At 34.8% G+C, this 19,650-nt stretch overlaps 1 protein-coding gene across 2 annotated transcripts in view; it reads right to left on the bottom strand.

Annotated features, from left to right (window-relative positions):
- The window catches only part of PSMD14 (proteasome 26S subunit, non-ATPase 14), a 92,877-nt gene that overhangs the window by 1,527 nt on the left and 71,700 nt on the right, over positions 1–19,650 (bottom strand). For both annotated transcript variants that reach the window (XM_079709854.1, XM_079709853.1), the window contains 3 exons: positions 14,632–14,706; positions 11,081–11,206; positions 1,050–1,112 (listed from right to left, as the gene is read on the bottom strand). In XM_079709854.1, the coding sequence (XP_079565980.1) occupies positions 1,050–1,112; positions 11,081–11,206; positions 14,632–14,706 (264 nt within the window). The remainder of the gene's footprint in view (positions 1–1,049; positions 1,113–11,080; positions 11,207–14,631; positions 14,707–19,650) is intronic.

Raw genomic sequence — 19,650 nt, 5'->3', positions numbered from 1 at the left:
AGTAGTGGGAAAAGACAACAAGGGTGACTGTATCACACAGGATGAGAGAATAAGATGAATTATATCTCATTTTTGGTTTTGGAGGGTTCCTCTTGTTACTGAAACTGTAATATTCAGAATGCAGTGAGATTTGACTTCACCAATTATGATACTTAAGTCAGACCTTTGCCCCTACTGCTCTATTGGAATAACTGGTTTTGCGGTGAATTGGTAACACACTTCCCTCAGTTATCTACATTACTTCTTGTGGCAGCTGGGTGATTCTTAGAGATTTCCCATCCAAGAATGGTCCTGGCCCAAACCTACATAGCTTGTGAGATGTGATGGGATCAGAGCATATGGTAGGATGGCTGAAAGCAAAGACAGCTTAGTGTCTTGCATCTGAAATATCAAGATTCTGCCAACATCAGCAATATGATAACCATGTTCCATGAAATGAAAAAATGTAATCAACATTCTTTAAAAAACAGTCTAATTAATCTGTAGATTCTTTTAATTGGTTGCTGTGTTCCCCCCAACCTTCAGAAAAATAGGAACTAAAATATATATTTCATCTTGGGAAAAGTGAAAGAGCAAATACTTAAAACCCTTTCTCTTCACTCAGTAGAATCCAACAGGGCTCTAAGCTTTCTCAGGAATATTACCTATATATTGAAGCCTACATACTGATAAACTATATCATTTTTAAAACTGTTACATATGAAATAAACCTACCATTCTATTATCTTCATGGACAATATTATTTCAAGTAAAAATAGCGCTTGGAGAATGAATTCAGGACACAAGTTTCCTACATTATTTCTACAAAATTGTTTTCACTAAAGATAGTATCTCACAGGTATATTTGTGATTTACTTCTCTATAGATGGCAAAAAGAATCTGACATCAAATAATTCAGGGACCTTCAAAATTAGCATCACATTTACATGACAGAAGAAAAATGTACAGTGAACAGACAGGGGAAAAAAATCACAGAGGCTCCAAAATACTTTTAACTCTACAAGAGCATGTTATTCTGTGAATGCACAACCTATTACAGTACACCTCACCTGCTTGCCAACATTCTTTATTGCCAGCTGTTCAGGTGTCATCTTATCTTCTTCTTCTACAGCCTGTGAATGAAACACAAAGGACAGAGTTTCAAATTCTAAATGTACTTTTCCCACTGCCGAATAATCATCAAAGATAATGATGATCATAATTTTCATTCACAGAACCTTTTATTCAAGTAACTTATTGCACAAAAAAGCAATTTTGCTAATCTTCAGAACAAGCCTTCACGGTAATAAAAACTATAACCACCATCATTTTGAAAACAGACTTAAGAAATTTGTAAAAGACATTGAAAATATCCAATTGGACCACCAAATGGAAGTGGTAACCATTTGAAAACTGTTATGGAATTATCTGAGGGATGGCTAAACCGGAGGATGGAAGAAGCTAAGGGAGCTGCTTGCGGCACTGGGGCCCTAACTACTCCTATTCTGTCTCCTTTTTCTTTTCCTACTTTCACTATGGGTCTCCCCCAACTTCCTATTATCTTTGTCTCCTTTTTCTTGTCAACCAAACTGTGCATACCCAGTATCTAACTATCAGTTACACTTAGGATCAAAGGACCTGCTACTGACTTTTGATCCACAGTTAACAAATTATATAGTGTAATCCCTTAATACCTTCACATATTTAAATCTGTACAAGTAATAGATGTACTCAGAAAAAATTCTCACTTCTCCACATGAATGATCTTTAATAATCATGAAGAAATAGAGTAATCTGAAGTTTTCAACATCAAAAAAATTACTTGAAATAAATGCCAAACCAAATAAAAATTAAATCAACCAAACCATATATACAAACCGCTTTCTACTATTTTCAAAGCCAGCTACAAACTTTTATGTGTATGACCATAAATTTTCTAGCAGAATAATTTTGAAGTAATTACAGCATTTAGATTAGCTACCAATATTGCCCCCTACCCTAATAATGGCACCACTGTGTAACCTCTTTATTGAGCATTCTAAGTTTAAGCAACTTCCTTCGTAACAGTTTTGGGTATGTTACTGCCTGAAGCTAGGACTCTGCATCAGGTGAACTCGTGGTCTATGATTTACTCATAGCATTTGATAAATGGAAAATGAAGAAAATTTAAGTATCACCAATCTTAAGAAGTAATACCATAGCACTTAATATGGTTACAAAGCGGGTGAGAAGACAGGGGCAGAAAGCAGGAAACCAAAATCCCAGTGAGGGTTAGATTTGGATACTCTAAACTTAATCATCTCGCAGCTGCCAAATTTCTTCATGTGTGAACAATGCACACGTAGGAAATGCAATCATCAGACATTTCCCATAAACTGGGAAGTTTGGCTGCATTTCACACCTTCTTAATAGTTTTGTAAACAGAGAACTTGAAAATGAGCAAAGATGGCAAGTATCTAATTTTATAAACGGACAAACTATCTGGAGAATTTTCCACAGTAGAATCTGCCTAAAGAGAAAAGACAGTGAATAAGTATTGTATCTACTGATTATTACAGGATACTTATTTACAACACATCATTAGGAAATACATTTATGACTCATAAAACTAAAAAAGGGAAAATAAGTTAATAACACTCCAAATCTAGAATTCCCTAGACAGAGAATATATTCATTTTCAGAGTCAGATGTCACTCCTATTATTCGCAGCTAGTTAGAAAAGTATCTTCTAACTGGGAAATTGTTTCTCCTACTATCTCAGTGTTTTACATATACGGAAACACTAGCAACGCATAAAAAGTTTGTTTCTAAATTACTTTTACAAATCATGACACTACACCTTACCAACCTGAAAACATATTAGATAAATGGAACAATTCACGTTAAGTCTGAACCCTATATCCATTCAGTGTTAGTTGTTCTATGCACACGCCAACAATAGTACTTTATGGTATTGGAAGGAGGTAAGGGTTTTGGAATTTGGCTCAAAATACCAGTCCATGTACAAAATAGTTATTATGGAGTATTTTGGAGTGTTGCAAATATCAAAGATGGAAGACATGCAAAGATGAAAGTAAAAAAGCACTTAAAGCATTGATCTGATTTGAAAGGTTAAACAGAATATAAAAAGCTCTAACTCAATTTAAAAAATCTTTTATATCATTTAACCACTTTACCAATTAGTTTTTCCATTTCCTATAATTAAAAGAGAGAGTTCACAAACTCTTTGAGAAGTGCAGATGGTAAAAAGTACTCCCAGCCATAGATGCCATCTGGAAAATGAGGAGCAGCTGTAGATTTAGGCATATACTAAGGTTGCAAACCCCCATGACAAAAGAGTAAGCACATCTCTTACATTCTGAGATAGACCAGATCATCACATTAAACCCCTAAATATTTTCTCCACCTACCTAAGTTACCTTTATCTCATCTATCATCTAGGCAAGACCAGTTTGCCTTCATTCATAGCTCTAATCTGGCTAGTCACCAGGAAAAATTAAGAAATGGTAGCAGCAGAAACAAATGAAATTCAGGCACAGGCAGTGTCCTTACTAGGGGAACTTCTGTGTTTATGGCAACTTCTGTGATTTGGCATCAAATTTTGCTTTTGCATTCGTGCTCTTCGGTTTACTCAACCAACAAAAAAGCACTGAAAATGTTTGTGGCTATTCACACTAGAAACGTTTTTAACAGTTTATCAACAAAGACCCCCAGATGGCTATCCCATCATGCACGGTCTGCACAGTTCTAAGAAATTCCTGGAATTTGGTCTGTTACGTTATCATAATCCCCTCAGATGTACCCCCTATCTTAAAGAGGCTTTTACTAAAGCCATTAACCTCATTATCTTTTTCCTGGTAATGGTCAAATTTCTCAAATGGAAAATCTGTGTTTCAAATTCTACCATTTTATTTACCTTCTAACAAACATGGATTGGACCCTTAGCACTTCATGAATACTCTTTTAAGGATCTCCACCTGGCAAATTCCAATGGACCCAGTTTACTTGAACTTTCTGAACACCTTTTCCAATACCCCTTTTCTCTTCTAATCCTTTAACCTCTGCTTTCATGACACCATGTCTCTATTTCACTTTATATGTCATATCTATTCCATTCCTTGGGCTTCTTTTTTTCCCTTTGATATGTTTGCAGTGTTCACTCTTAACATGCCATGCTTCCATTTAAGCACATGCTTTGTAAAATCACCTATATGGTATATTTTTTCACCATTAAACAATCTCTGCATAAACTGCTAGTGAATGTAATATAGGCATTTTAGTTCTTTCTTGATTTTCATAAAAAGTTAATGCATTGACTATATAACTGAAAATCACATTATGGGTTATGGGGATAGAGAATAAGTTTAAAGAAATGGCTTTTATAAAACATACTTGGGAAAGCAAAATTAACAAACATGAAACAATTAGAAAACTATCTGAGAAAGTATTACAGGTGTGAATACGGAGAACAAAAAATTGGGTTCCCTACAACCATTAGTAATTAAACATTAACATGTACATATTAATTTACTGAATCCTTAAAACATCCCAGTGAAGTAATCTACATTTTACATAAAGAAATTAGGCACTATCTCCTATATGTTAATTCCAGCAATACTTCTACTATAAATTTTTTTTCTAACTCTCCTTTTGAAAGTGCTTATAACGCTCTAGTACATTCTATGTATGTCCTCAACAGTAGAATTTTCATCATTTTATACATTCAGTAAATAACTATTAAGTACTCACTATGAGTAAGACAGTTCTTGCTCTTCAAGAAGCTTGCATTTGGGTTTTACTTTACCTGCCTGTAAATCTCAAATTATAATGCAATATGAAATATACAAAAAAGGAGTGTGCCCAACGAATGATGGGGACACATATAGCTACACAGCCAATAAGCAATGAAACTGTGACTTAAATATAGTCTTATCTATCTCCAAAGACCTCAAAGCAACATTCATGGCAATTTGGGAAATCGTTACTTTTTTTTTTTTTTTGCTGTACACGGGCCTCTCACTGTTGTGGCCTCTCCCGTTGCGAAGCACAGGCTCCGGACGTGCAGGCTCAGTGGCCATGGCTCACAGACCTAGACGCTCCGTGGCATGTGGGATCTTCCCGGACTGGGGCACGAACCCGTGTCCCCTGCATCGGCAGGCGGACTCTCAACCACTGCGCCACCAGGGAAGCCCGGGAATTCATTACTTTTTAATGACACATCCTGAATAATGCCAAACCCATGATTTATTAAGTGACCCAGAATATGTAAATTCTTTCTAAAAATATTATAAAGAATCCAATTTTAAAATGTAATTATATATAAACTAGAGATATAAAATAAAGATCATGTGTGTGCCCATACAAGTGTGTGTATGTATAACAGAAACTGTAGTTTAGACTGTTGAAAAAAATTTCTATGGCAGTCTACTGCTAGTTGCCTACCTAATACACATCTTCTCTTTCTTCTTTTATAATATAGCTCCAATTTTATTAAAGGCAGTAATGCTCCCAGGTAGAAGACTATATAGCCTTTCTCAAAGCAAAGTATGCCACTTGATTAAGTTCTTCCAATGAGATATAAGCAGAAGTGCTGGGTGGGACTTATAGAAAGGATCCTGAAAAGGAATTGATTTAGCCAAGAGGTCTCTCTCTTTTGCCCCTTGCATTTCTTCCTGTTGCTTGGAACTCAGATAGGATGGCTAAAGCTTTAGCAATCACCATGAATCATGAGGAGATCTAAATGATGGAAGCCAATACATGGAAAGTGAAGCAAAAGATGAAGATATCTGGGTATGTGAATGTAGTAACTTCAAAGTTTCACATGGCCTTGAATTGCAAGAGATGTACATTCCTATCCTGTTTAAGCCATTGCTACCTCAAGCTAACACGATCTTAGATATAAATAACACCTGCTTAGTGCAAAAACTAAAAAGAATCCAGGATTTACATAAAGTATAAAATTCCCCTACCTTCCACCTGAGAGGTGACACTGTTAACAGCATAATATGTTGAGATATATGTGAGACAGAGAGACATCATTGAAAAATGGAGGGAAGGTAACATAGTAGGGACTTTTCATATTGTTACACAATTTCATTTTACACACATAACATCAAGTTTTAAATATTTCTCTAAGTTGGGACTTGTAGAATTTCATTCTTCATAATAAATGCTTAAAAGAGAATACGTTGGCTTAAAGAGTTATATGCACTTAAAATTTAAAGATAAAATGGGAGATGGCCTTCAAAAATGTCATATATCACTTTTTTATTTTCCCACTAGTGGCGCATTCTCCCAAACCATTTTTTTTAATTTGAAAAGAAAAAAAATCTACTTATGCTTTTAACTTTTTTCTTTGAATACTTAATAAGGTTGAACTCTTTTTCATGTTTATATGCCATTCATCTTCAGTGAATTTTCCAGCTCTGTTGTCCAATTTATTATCGTTTCTTTATATTTTATAGGAATTCTTTATCTGTTATGTACTTTTTGGATACTAGCCTTTTCTGTGTTATAGGTACAAATATTTTCTGCCAGTCTGACTCCTAATAAGCATTCAATAAATGTTATTTTTATTGCAGGTAAACTTTACTGTCAAGCTATCAAAATTTAAAAGCTCACTGATATTCTTACTAGCACTAAAGTAACCTTCGGGAAGCTTGACCACAGCTTTACAAATACTGAGTATTCCTTTTTGGAAACGGGAATTTATTCACTAATGTTTTTAGTATTTTTCAAAGAAGTCATATATACATATTTATACATTTACATTTTTTATGGTAGTTATTCCTAAATACTTTGTAATTTTGGATGCTTCTGTAAACTGATTTGCCTTTTATATTTTTCAACTGGTTTCAGCCTATGTAACTGCATGGCTACATAATTCTCAATCATAATAGTTCTAATAGTATTCTAGTTTAGTTTCATGTATTTCTATGCTAGATTACAAACATATCCTATCATACTTAAACAATGATAATCTGGCCTGGTTTCCCAATATTTATATCTTATTTTGTTTTTCTTATCTTATTGCACTAGCACAAAACAAGACCTTCTTATTTAATACAGCTACTTTGATAAACCAAATGTAATCATATAATTACATATTTTATATGTAATTACATAAAAGTTGCATCCAAACCTTCTTTCAGGTTACTAAGTAGGCAGTTTTTCTACCTGAAAAGTAAACTGTCAGATCTCTGAATTTATAGGGCTACATGATTGAAAACAAAGCAAATTTTTATGTGTCTATGCTATTCTTAAAAAAGTCTTTTACAATTCATTTTTTCACTGGCAGGTTCATTTACAAATATCCAATCAAATGTTATCAATATTAAAATATTGATGCATCTTGGCACGAATAAACTAGGAGATTTGGAATAAAAGAGTTGTGGGTGCTGAAGTTCAGTAACTAGAGAAATCAATGACTAATAATCAACCGGAACGTCTGCGTGGACTTTAGACTTAAAATCAAAAAGTTGGTGCAAAGGAATTTAATTATTTTCTAACCTTCTTTCGCTTTAGGAGCTAACTGGCACCTAACAGTAATTACCTTAGTTTAAAACACCAACCAATTAAAAAGAATACTATGAAGAACTGGTTGTATGGGCCTTTCTTTTTATATTTTAAGTGTTACTAAAAACTCCACCACATTCTCTTTCAATCACAGAGGGAATTACAGCCCCAAATTTGGACTCCTTCATATCACAGCTTATACATTGTTTTCACTTTATAACCAAACCTTACAAATTTTTGAGTACTTCAGAGATTTTTTAAAACTGTAAAATAGCAAAAACTTCTGTGGATGGGCAGCAGTAACCATAAATAGGTTATTTCCTGGCAGTAGTACCAATAAGAATTTACTTAAACTTGTAATGTTACAGAGAAATGAAAACCATTCCTACAGTCCGCTGAATAATAACTTAAATTTCTTTAAAGGTTAATTTATAAAAGGTTAACTGTTTTAAATATGATAAACTATTTTTTTCTCTTTAATCTCCACAGCATGAAAACATACCCTAGAAAGATTAAGTATATATATATTTTCCCTACAATCTAGAAGCAATGGGAATTTCCAGCTGGAACACTACATATAAATCAGGGCATGCTCCTCAAAGCCAAACCTAATTCTGCTGGAATTTAGCTTGTATGGGCCCATCAACAGTTTTTCAAAGCTCAATTCTCTCAAAAGACTTGTTGTTAACACTTGGCAAATCTTATACACTGTCTCTTGGTTAATATTTATTTTGTAAGATGTGTTTAATTTAAAAAGTAAAATATTACTTTTTTGGTGTGACAACCAATATCAACTTTAATTGTCTCCAAAAGCTCTAGCCCCCACCATTAATTTTTAGTCCCACATAGTAAACTGTTTGTTTAAACTTTTTTTTTTTTTTTTGGCCGAGCCATGATTTGTGGGATCTTAGTTCCCCGACCAGGGGTTGAACCTGCACCCTCGGCAGTGAAAGGCAGAGTCCTAACCATTGGACTGCCAGGGAATTCCCTGCTTGTTTAATCTCTTTATCTTCTTTCTCAATCTTTCTACTTCTACTTAAATTGGAAATGGTAACGGTACCAACATACTTCTGGTCACCTAGGCAGGAGACCTTTACTCATCTTTGATTCCTTCTTCTTTTACTTTATCTATCCAACTGACACCACGTTTTATTTTATTAGTCTATTGATACCTCCCTTACCACTGCCACTACAGTAATTCATACACTTAGTACCTTTTGTTTGGGTAATAGCAAGCTCCTCCTAAATATAGAATCTCCACTTCAAATCTCCTCTTACAACACTCTTTCTTCTATAGCCTTCTCAAATTATGTTTCTAAAGTCAGGTTCTGGGTATACCATGCCCCTGATCAAAAATAACTCTATTCTGATTTTCCAAACTCTGTTAACTGACTTCAGTAACTTTAAAAATCTTTATTCCCGGGCTTCCCTGGTGGCACAGTGGTTGAGAGTCCGCCTGCCAATGCAGGGGACGCGGGTTCGTGTCCCGGTCTGGGAAGATCCCACATGCCGCGGAGCAGCTGGGCCCATGAGCCATGGCCGCTGAGCCTGCACGTCCGGAGCCTGTGCTCCGCAACGGGAGAGGCCACAACAGTGAAAGGCCCGCGTACAGCAAAAAAAAAAAAAAAAAAAAAAAAAATCTTTATTCCCCACTATTCACCCTTTTATGTAAACCCTTCTCATGTACTCTAGCCAAACACAGTTTCCTAAAGAGGCCCTTGCTTTTCTGTCTCCTAGTCTTGCTCGTGATGTTCAGTTGGCCTAGGGTAATATTCCTTTGTATGTCCAAATCTTATTCATGCTTTAAGGTCCAGTTCAAATGTTATTCTCTAAAGACAGCATCCTGGGTCTGTACCAGCTGAAAGCAAAAGCCTTTGAACTTCTACAGGACTTCACATGGACTTCTCTATGGCAGTGTTCTCTAACTTCTAACTTGAATGAGTATACAAATTTCTTGGAAATCTTGTTAAAATGTTGATTCTGATGTAGTAGGTCAAAGACCTGCATTTCTAACAAGATCCCAAGTGATACTGATGCAGCTGGTCTGTGGACAATCTGAATACTAAGGTGTTATCAAACACACAAATTTTGGTCAAGTACTCTGGTTATGAACTTTTCTTAATGCCCCTGTTTTCCTAAAAATGAAGGAAGGATCCCTGTTTTCCACTGCAAATTGTACAGAAGATATTCAATAAATATCTGTAAGCATAACACTGTATAGTATGTATACATGTTTTAAAAATTGAAGGTTTTCAACCCATTAATAGGTTACAAACCATATGTCGATGTATATAATATGTATGTATATAACTGAAACAGTATGAAATTGAGTCAAATGAGAAAGAAAATAGAATATAACCACTTGTAATAAGGGTAAATACTGCTTCATAAAACTTTTGTTGCAATATATATACACACATACATATACATTTGCAGGTACTGGGTCAAATGTAAAATCTATTCTTTATATGGGTTTTGGTCAAAAAAGTTGAAAAATACATGAGTTGAATTATGTCCCCCCTAAAAGGATACATTGAAATCATAACCCTGGTTAGAGATTAGAGTTATGCTGCCACAAGCCAAGGAATGCCTGGGGACCAAGAGAAGCTAGAAAAGAAGAAGAAGGATCCTCCCCACTAGAGGCTTCACAGGGAGCATGGCCCTATCAATACCTTGATTTTGGACTTCTAGCTTCAGAATTGTGAGGGAATAAATTTGTTGTTTTAAGTCACCCATATGGTAGTTTGTGGTGGCAATGCTAGGAAACTGATATAATACAGAAGATACATTTTAGTCTTGTTCAAGTATTCTCTTAATTTCAGAATTGTAAAAGAACATAAATCTATAAACAAAATGCTATCATGGCCGCATATACTTTAGCATACAATAAATATTTTCAGGAGATTGTGAAAAATATAACTTTTTTTACATCCTCATATGAAGTGGTCTCCCTGTGCTACTCTTTACATCATCCTGTTTATTGTCTTCACAGCACTAATTACAATGTATTATGTTGTGTTTATTTGTTTACTTTCTGTTTCCCCTTCCAGAAAATAAATTCCATGAGGATAGGTCTTATTTTTTACCATATCTCCAGCACCTGGCATACAGCAGGTTTTCAATAAATACGTATTAAATGAAAAACAGAGAAGTTCATAAAATAAGTTATGTTATTAAGTATTAAATGCTGTTGTTGTTGTTCACATCTCCTTGTTCCTCCTTCCCTTCCAAGAAAAAGTCCTCTGAATAATGAAGAGATTTCAACTGTAAAGCTATTTACAACAGGGGCTGGCAAACTATAGGCCATGGGTCAAATCTAGCCAACTGCCTGTTTTAGTAAATAATGTTTTACTAGGACATAGCCTCACTCATCCCTTTACGTATTGTCTGTGGCTACTTTTACACTATAACGGCAGAGTTGAGCAGTTGCAACAGACTGGATGGCTTATAAAGCCTAAAATATTCACTATCTGGTCTACAAAATAGGCCACTCTACTCTTAACTATTTATATTTATACGATGCCTGATATCTAATCATATATATTCCAAAGATTGTAAGAAATAAATGTTGAAAGTAAGTTTTTACCTTATTGTAATTTTTGGCTAATTCCAACATCTCTTTTACCACTGATTCATTGTGTTTACAGTGTTCACTGTAGTCCTGAAGTGTCAAACCTTCCATCCAACTCTTCTTATGCAAATTTAACAACATCTAAAAAATATAAAGAAAAATTAATTATTTTCCTGTATTGAGGAAATTTCCTTTGTCTTGAGAAACAACTTTACAAACAACTTTTGGAATTAATGAATTTAAGTTTAATTTTATTAATTTAAATAAACTCTAATAAGTATCCTCCTAAATTTATATTAATAAAATCTAAGGAATACTCCAACTCATGGCCTTTGCATTTGCTGCCCCTTTGCCTCAAAGGTTATTTTTCTTACCTTTGTATGGCTTACATTTCTCACTTCCTTAGAGATAGCTGCCATTCCTCACCACCATATAATAAAGCCACCCCATACTATCTAAACATCTTTCTTTCCTTAACTTGCTTTACTATTTTTATAACACTATAAACAGCTGAAATTTTTTTTTTCTTGTTTAGTGCATTTCTCTCCCATTCAAGAGAAATCAAGGCAAGGACTCTGCTCTGTTTATTTCAAGATCACCAAGGTCTAGATTCTAGAATCTAGATCATAATCTAATCATAGCAAATACTAAATAAGCATATGTTGAATGAATGAAACTACTATGTTACACACAGGATTTCTAATAGTTCATATAGCCCAGCTCTCAAATGCCGAGATAAGGAGGTAAATGCCTCCATTTACTGAATGACTGTGTCAATCCTTCTGAGTCCCTGTTTACATATCTATGAACTGAAGGCTTGTATTAGATAATCTTTAAGTTTTCTTCAGATTCTAATATTCCATCTATAATTTTAAAAATTTAAAGTTCTTTATACCAGAATGAAAAGTCGTAAAACTGGGAAGGAAATCACAGATCCATCCACTTTGCAATCACATCAGCAAACTGGGATCAGACCCTATTAGTAGTGATCATGGAACTAAACACCTTAGTTCATTATTTCTCAAACTGGACTCCTAATTCTGAATACATATTCTTCGAAGCTCATAAGTTTTCAAGTTCAGAGTCTTAAGACAGTTTTTCTTAAAAGTCCTACTCTATAAATAATGCCCTTCAGTTGAGGATAATCATTGAATAAGAAGAGTTTTCTAAACGACTGATAAAATTATGCAATGTGAAATAAAAATGGTACCTACAGAATGACTATTGTTCTTCTGTTATGAGAACCAGTATACTTTAAGTGAGATCCACAAGCTATGAGGATCTAAAGACATAGCCGGAAGTGTATGAGTTTAGTTTAGAACAATTATTTGTTTAGAGGTCTGCAGCTAAAAGCGGTACAAAGTTTTCCTTATGCTGGAGAATAAGCTGCATGTCAAAATCACCTATGAGAATTTTCAAGACACAAAAGATCCATATTCCTCCATGCCCCTCCTAGGGCCCATGGAGGCAAGAGTAGTTTGGAAAAAAACTGGAAAACTCCTGCACATGTAACCCGAATTCCTTGGATTGCTTCCCATCTTCGCCAGTGACAGTGTTTTAGAAAATACATCCTCAGGAAATCTTGGTGCAGCTGCAACTACCTATGCTATAAAGCTACCTATAATTAAGTGTTGAGAATTGGATTTTTCTACACTTCAAAAGCAAACAAAGAAAATTCCCACAGAGCAGCAGAATAATTCTACCACACCTGGACAAAGATTGGATTGGGCCCCTCAGGTAACACTTGGAGTTAAGTATACAGGTTGGTGAGATAAGAGTAAAGGAAGGGCTTTGGGTATCAAGAAAGCACCTGAACTGAGCTATACTAGGAACATAAATATAATATTAATTAATTTATATAAGTATTTATATGTGTGTGTTTTTTTGGTTTTGTTTTGTTTTTGTGCCGTACGTGGGCCTCTCACTGTTGCGGCCTCTCCCATTGCGGACGGAGCACAGGCTCCGGACGCGCAGGCTCAGCGGCCATGGCTCATGGGTCCAGCCTCTCTGTGGCATGGGGGTTCTTCCCGGACCAGGGCATGAACCCGTGTCCCCTGCATCGGCAGGCGGACTCTCAACCACTGCACCACCAGGGAAGCCCTATATGTGTGTTTTTTATACCAAGGATGGTGGCTAAGTTTATGGAGTACCATAAAGGAAAAAAGGGAAAAAAGAAAAAGAAAATTTGATGTAATTAGATGGATATTTCCAAATAGTTGGGTGTCAGACTGATAAAATATTTATGTATCTGAATGAATTTTTCAGTTTATGTCTGAGTGGTACCCTTTCATCCCATAGCCTGTACCTATTCTACATAAAATTAAAATAAGTGTTGAAAATGTACTTCAAGCTATCAACTAAATCTACCACAGCTGATATAAACTCTGGGACGAAAGCAAGCAGATGGAAGAGAGCTTTATGGCTCTGTGTCTCCCCTCAGGTCAAGGAAGAACTGGTCCCCTGCAGCCCCTCACTCAAAACCATGCTCAAGCACCTAGGACCTTTGAGTGAGTTTACTGGTGGCTTTGAACTTTTAAAACAATTGTTTATCAAACTTCAGAAAATCTTATACAGCACATTCTGCCCACAATATATAAATAAGACTGAAAATGGAGATGATCTGGTTGAAAGAGGGAGTAGTATGGAGAGCCCTCTTACTCCACTCCCATACACCATATGCACTAGAATCCCTTCTAGGGTAACTTTGTGGGGAACACTTTCAACTAGTAAGAAAGGTCTTGTTTACTACAGATTACTTATGTTTGGACTTCAGAGTGCATGTAGAAATCAAAGCTTAGGGGCTGTCAATAGTACTCACGTTCTTTCAAATTTTTTAAAGTCTTTCTCAGAGAGAAATACAAGAAGCTTTTTGGAGGATGACTAATTGTAATAATAAAGAAAAAAAGCAGTTCAGATTGTAATTTCAAAAAGTAATAGGCAGACTTAAATATTTCGAATTAGTTGAGAGAAAAACTGTTCTTGAAATAATCCTAAAATAGTAGAAACTAAAGAATGCTAATCTACCAAGACGCTAGGTAATTTTTAAAGTAATCAAATTTGATTACTATAAAAAGGTATAAAAATTTAGATCTAAATATCTGAAAACCCTTAAAATGCATTTCCCTTTTGAATCACCTTTAGTTTATCCTAAGTAACCATGGTACTTTTTAAAAAAGCACTACGTAATTACAATCTAATTTATTCCTTTCAAATCTAGAAAGCTATTTATTTAGCAATTTAGTAACAAAAGGCCATTTTATTGGAGAAGATAAATTAATCAGAAAAATTGCAGAACTAGAAGAAAGATTTTTATAATTTATCATAAAACCAAACTGGAATGTTTGTTTCCTAATTCCTCTCCTGTTTTAGGGCCTACCAATAAGGTAAAATGTCTCTCAATTTGTCCAATAAAATATTCCTTTATGCTGCAATTCATCAGGAATGAAAAAAATATTTGAACGCATCAATGAAAGAGGTCAACAATTTAAATTCAAATATACCAGGTAATAGTTTAAGTTGTTTGCAATAGATATTTTTCTGCCTCTAAGATAAAAATTTAAGCTTACCTTCTGTTCCAGTTCATTTTTCCGATAGTTAATAGTAATGGAGTAATAATGTCTGTTTAGTCCATGAATTAATGCCTATATAGATAAATGATTAGAAGAAGGACAAATTAGTATTTTTCATCTAATAAAATAAATATAACTGTTTGAAACTGTTGATGTATCCTGTAGACAATACCTTTACCATCTTCTAAAAATAGCTTTTTATCCTAAATAAATGTTAAACTATATTTTTCTCAGCTACAAGTTTAGAAGTGAGATTTAGAGGTACAGGGCACACATTCTTTAAAACATGACATAGAGCCGCATAAATTCAACAGTTTTAGTAGCCTTGCTCAGAGTCAGAGATATGATTTGACCTCACCATAATCTAACCTATAAATTAATTATTCATAATTTATAAATAATACATAATTTATTAAGTCTGATTTTATGATTATCTACATAGGGGGCTCTTTCTTATTTCAAAAGAAAAGCCTAAAAAGCCATAATAATATAATTATTCCTTCACCCACAACATTAATCTGGAGTTTCCGTTTTTCTTAATTCAGTTCTAATATATTTAAAATAACGTGTCTGCATATGTCTCCAAATTAACGAAATGGAGTTTGTTTTTTAGTGGGTCCAGTCTCAGGCAATCTCACTAAGCAGAATTTTTTCCACTGTACTTGATCGCCAAGACAAACAGTCAAATCATCATAAAAACTGAAGCTAATGGCATGGCTTTATTAAGAAACAATAATCCTGCATGTGCTGTAATCCATTCACAGCTGCACAAATATCTAACTCTAGCTACATAGGTTCAAATGAGGTCCAGAACAGTTTCTGTGGACCCCTCTATCAGCCTTCTAAGACATTAAAGTACAGAAATACACCTTGGACATATCTTCAAGTACAAAAACAAAAAGGGCTTTGGGGTTAACTCTCAGGAATCTAAAGATAAAGCTAACTAAAACAACCACCACACTAATAACTGGATTTTTACAATGTAGTCTTAAGGTGTTGAGGTAGAAGAAGAAGAGGTGGAAAGGAAACATTTGATGAGCACCTGCACCTGCTTTACACAATAAGTCTTCTAATCTTCACAACAACCCAGTAAGGTAGGCTGGTTCCATTTGTATTTTGACAGATGAGGAAATAAGACACAAATCTCAATTTGTCCTAGTTTATACCTAATAAAAAGGCAAAGCTGGGATTTGAACCCAAGTTTTTCTGACTCCAAAGCCCATGTTTTTTTCTATCATACTATGCTACAATGTATCTTAGGAAATTCTTAAATTAAGTCTTCATACTTCAGGGATCAGAATGAAAACAAAGCATAGTCTTATTTTTAAACTTTGCTAGCAAAAATCGCCCCACCAAATACTAACCCATTTTAGGTATGTACTATAACAATCCATTCTTATATTCCTAACATCTGCTATAATAAAGTGGTTGTTATATGAAATTAAAGTACTAGGAGTACCTATTAAATCCTTATTCATTTCAATAATAATCAGGAATAGTGAATTAAATTTCAGTGCCTAGATATGCTGTACTGTGTGGATCAAAAAGTGGATCTAGGGCTTCCCTGGTGGCGCAGTGGTTGAGAGTCCGCCTGCCGATGCAGGGGACACGGGTTCGTGCCCCGGTCCGGGAAGATCCCACGTGACGCGGAGCGGCTGTGCTTGTGAGCCATGGCTGCTGAGCCTGCGCATCCGGAGCCTGTGCTCCGCAACGGGAGAGGCCACAACAGTGAGAGGCCCGCGTACCGCAAAAAAAAAAAAAAGTGGATCTAATCAGTGCCTCCCTTAATCTGTACTCACCTTTATGCAAATTAGGAAGTGCATCCTCTGGGTGGAAGAATTAGAAAAAGGTGCCCAGTGCTCCAAGCAAACTCAGCCTGGCTGGAGAGCAAAGTTTAGGCTAGATTTCAGGTGCCAACTGCCCTCTCATCCAATCACCTTTATGCAGTGCTCCAACTATATAATTCTACATAGTGGCCATAAAGCTAGTAACAGGTATGGCCAAGAGATACAGAAGTCAGACAAATGGGCACACAGATAGGTCCACATTTTGGAGATTAACTGTACTGCTGAAATATACAGTTTGGAACTTGAAGGCACTACCTACTTGATTTTCAATTACATTATTTAGATGAAAGTAGTACAACTAACAGGCAGCATGAAAGATTAGCAGGGACAATAATAAAACAAATATAAATTTAAATCAAATGATATCCTCAAGCCATTTCCCAATTTCACCTACTCACTTGCTGTGTGCCCATTCATCCCAAATCATAGGTAAACTGGCCATGTACAGTCCTCCTTCCATATAAACCCAAAGGCACAGGCTCTTTTATTTAGCTCAGTGAAAAATAAATTCTCTCAAATTCCCCATTCTAGTTGACATTGAATTACAAGTTGTGACAGCATACACCAAATATAAGATTAGCTTTACCAAGGGGGAGACTAGCCTTTTGACAGGGTCAAATTGTAAATTAAACATAACATACTAGCAAATGCCATAGTATGTCAGGCAGACAAAGGAGTTACATAATCAGGAAATTTCTCAAAACATCAATACTTAACTTTTAAATTTACACCTAACAAACATATGATGAATCTAGGAAAATTTAGGTAATGCTTCATTAAAACAGGTTATTGTCCTGAAGCTCATTCATTAATTATTTGAAATCTACAACAGTTTCTCATAGAAGCACTGTTAAAAAGCATGGTTCTATTCTATAGTGTTTATATTGTGGGCTAAATAATATTTCAGTGGCTGACCCGGGAAGCTAGCCACCTTTTAGAGCACTGTTTCTGGGACAATACTTTTTGGAATTACTAACAGGATTTAGCTTATGTGCTTCTTGGATATCCTGACCCTTGTTTTCTTTGCTCAAAGGCTGCCAACCTTTCAAAGAAGGAAGTTCTTCCTAGGTTGGTACTATCAGTCTAAGATGCTATTTATTCTAGACAAAGAGTGGTTTGGAGGAGGAACTAGACAAAGCAGAGTTTTGAGATCCCACTGATTAACTTCCAGGTTATTTCTATGTTTCTTTAAGCTAATCTTTAGAGTAGAGCTTTATAATTTTGTTGGTATGACAAATTCAAAGAAAAGCACACAAATAATCATTACGGTGAAATAATACTTCATTGGCATTGTCCAGACTACCGAGAAGAGGTTAGAAGTTATAACTCCATTTGCTCACTGCTGTGGAAAAGCAGGCATATTATAAAATATACAACTTATGAACTATGTAATAACCTATTTATAGGTTCTTGATAGGTTAAAAAAGTTTCATGCTCTTAAAAAAGGCATATTTACTTAGATCTAAAGATATATGTTTGCCTTAAATTATTTTACATTAATAAACTGAAAATGTGGTGCTAAATATAATCCAGTAAATCATACTTTAAAATGAATCTTTCTTTATATAAATATAATAGCTCTGAAAAGAAACAAAACATGTGCTTTGTTCCCTTTAGGGTGGAGAAGTGGGTCACAAATGGCAAAAGAAGAAAAGAATTTTTGCTAAATACCTTTTCATACCTTTTGAATTTTGAGCTGTATATATACATTATCTATGCCAAAATTAATGAATTAATGAAACTTCCAAATATAGTATAAAAGAATGAGGAGCTCTGGTTATGTACTAGTTCCTACAGTAACTCAGTGGATAAGCTAGGCAAATCACAAACTTGCTGGGCCTCAGTTTCCTCACCTACAAAATCATCACAATGGTTCCTTCTGGTACAACTATTTTATAACTGTTTAACAACTACCGAAAACAATGTTTTTCAAATAGTTTAACTGTGTTAGACAATGCAGTTGTACTCAGGGCTACACTTAGGGGCTCAAAACCCTAGTATAATGCATCTATGCATCAACAGTTACTGAATTTCCATTCAGTTGACAACCAGTCTTCATATACACTGTGGCCCTTAAAGCATTTGAAATGTTGTTGAACAATTTTTAGTGGAATAGCTTTACATTTTTAGTTACTAAAATAAATGCTTGCTAACTCTCAATTCTATACATTTGACAATAATGATCAAATGTTCCAAGTACAAAATAATACAAAGTCACATATATTAATAGAAAAGTCTATAGTACAGGCATTATACTCTTCCCTCTCTATCAGGATTATTAATGACTTCTCATTTAAAACATGAAAGTTCACATAAACTTTGTCTATTAGCTTTGTCTTGTGGCAGATACTTCAACGTTGTTATTAGTGCTTTAAAAATAACATTTTCTAAAAGCAATAGATGTTTCATTGTAGAAAGTTTAAGAAATATGGAGAAGGAAGAACAAGAAAAAAAATGCAATAATCCTACAACCTAAAGGTAATCAATACTAATATCATATTGTAAATATATGCGCATAGTTTATAAAATATATATTTTCAAAAAGGAGAACTTGCATATGTGATTTTATAACCTTGTTCTTAATATATTTTGAACTTTCCTCAATATATTAAATAGTAGTCTACAGCATAACCCTAATATTTCCCCCCTACTTTAAGTATGATAGTAAAAAAATCAGTGTTAGAAAAGCATTAGTAACCACCCACGAGTGCTGATGGTACCTGTTAGGTTCCTATTCCTACCAGTAATAAGCTGCTTTAGGAACAAGATCCCTCTAAATACAAACTAACTTTCCTTCAAAATAAAAGGCATGGCCTTTCTGAAAGGCTTCTGATCCCTGAGGTAAAGATTCTGCTAACACATCTTAAAATTCTATTATGAATATCACCATTCACTTCAAGTTCTTCTGGGTTGCTTTCTTTCTAGCTTGTCTTAGAAAACTAAGAAATTGTTTTAAGGTGTGCCTTTGTTCCATCAGTTTTTGGCTTGATCCCATTTGAGTGTTTCAGTATTGGAATTGTCTCAAAACTGTAAAGCACCCAGATAGATGTCTTCCTGATGGGCGCTATAAAAACTGTGAAATAAATATATATACAGATTTTAATTGGAAGCCAAAACAAACTAAAATGAAATGGAAAACAATGATGCTGTAGCTGTTATATACACAGGT

The sequence above is a fragment of the Hyperoodon ampullatus genome (genome assembly GCF_949752795.1).
Source record: "Hyperoodon ampullatus genome assembly, chromosome: 8".
NCBI classification, from domain to species: Eukaryota; Metazoa; Chordata; class Mammalia; order Artiodactyla; family Ziphiidae; genus Hyperoodon; species Hyperoodon ampullatus.
Note: the sequence above shows the minus strand (reverse complement) of the source record. Positions and strands in the feature narration are given on the sequence as shown.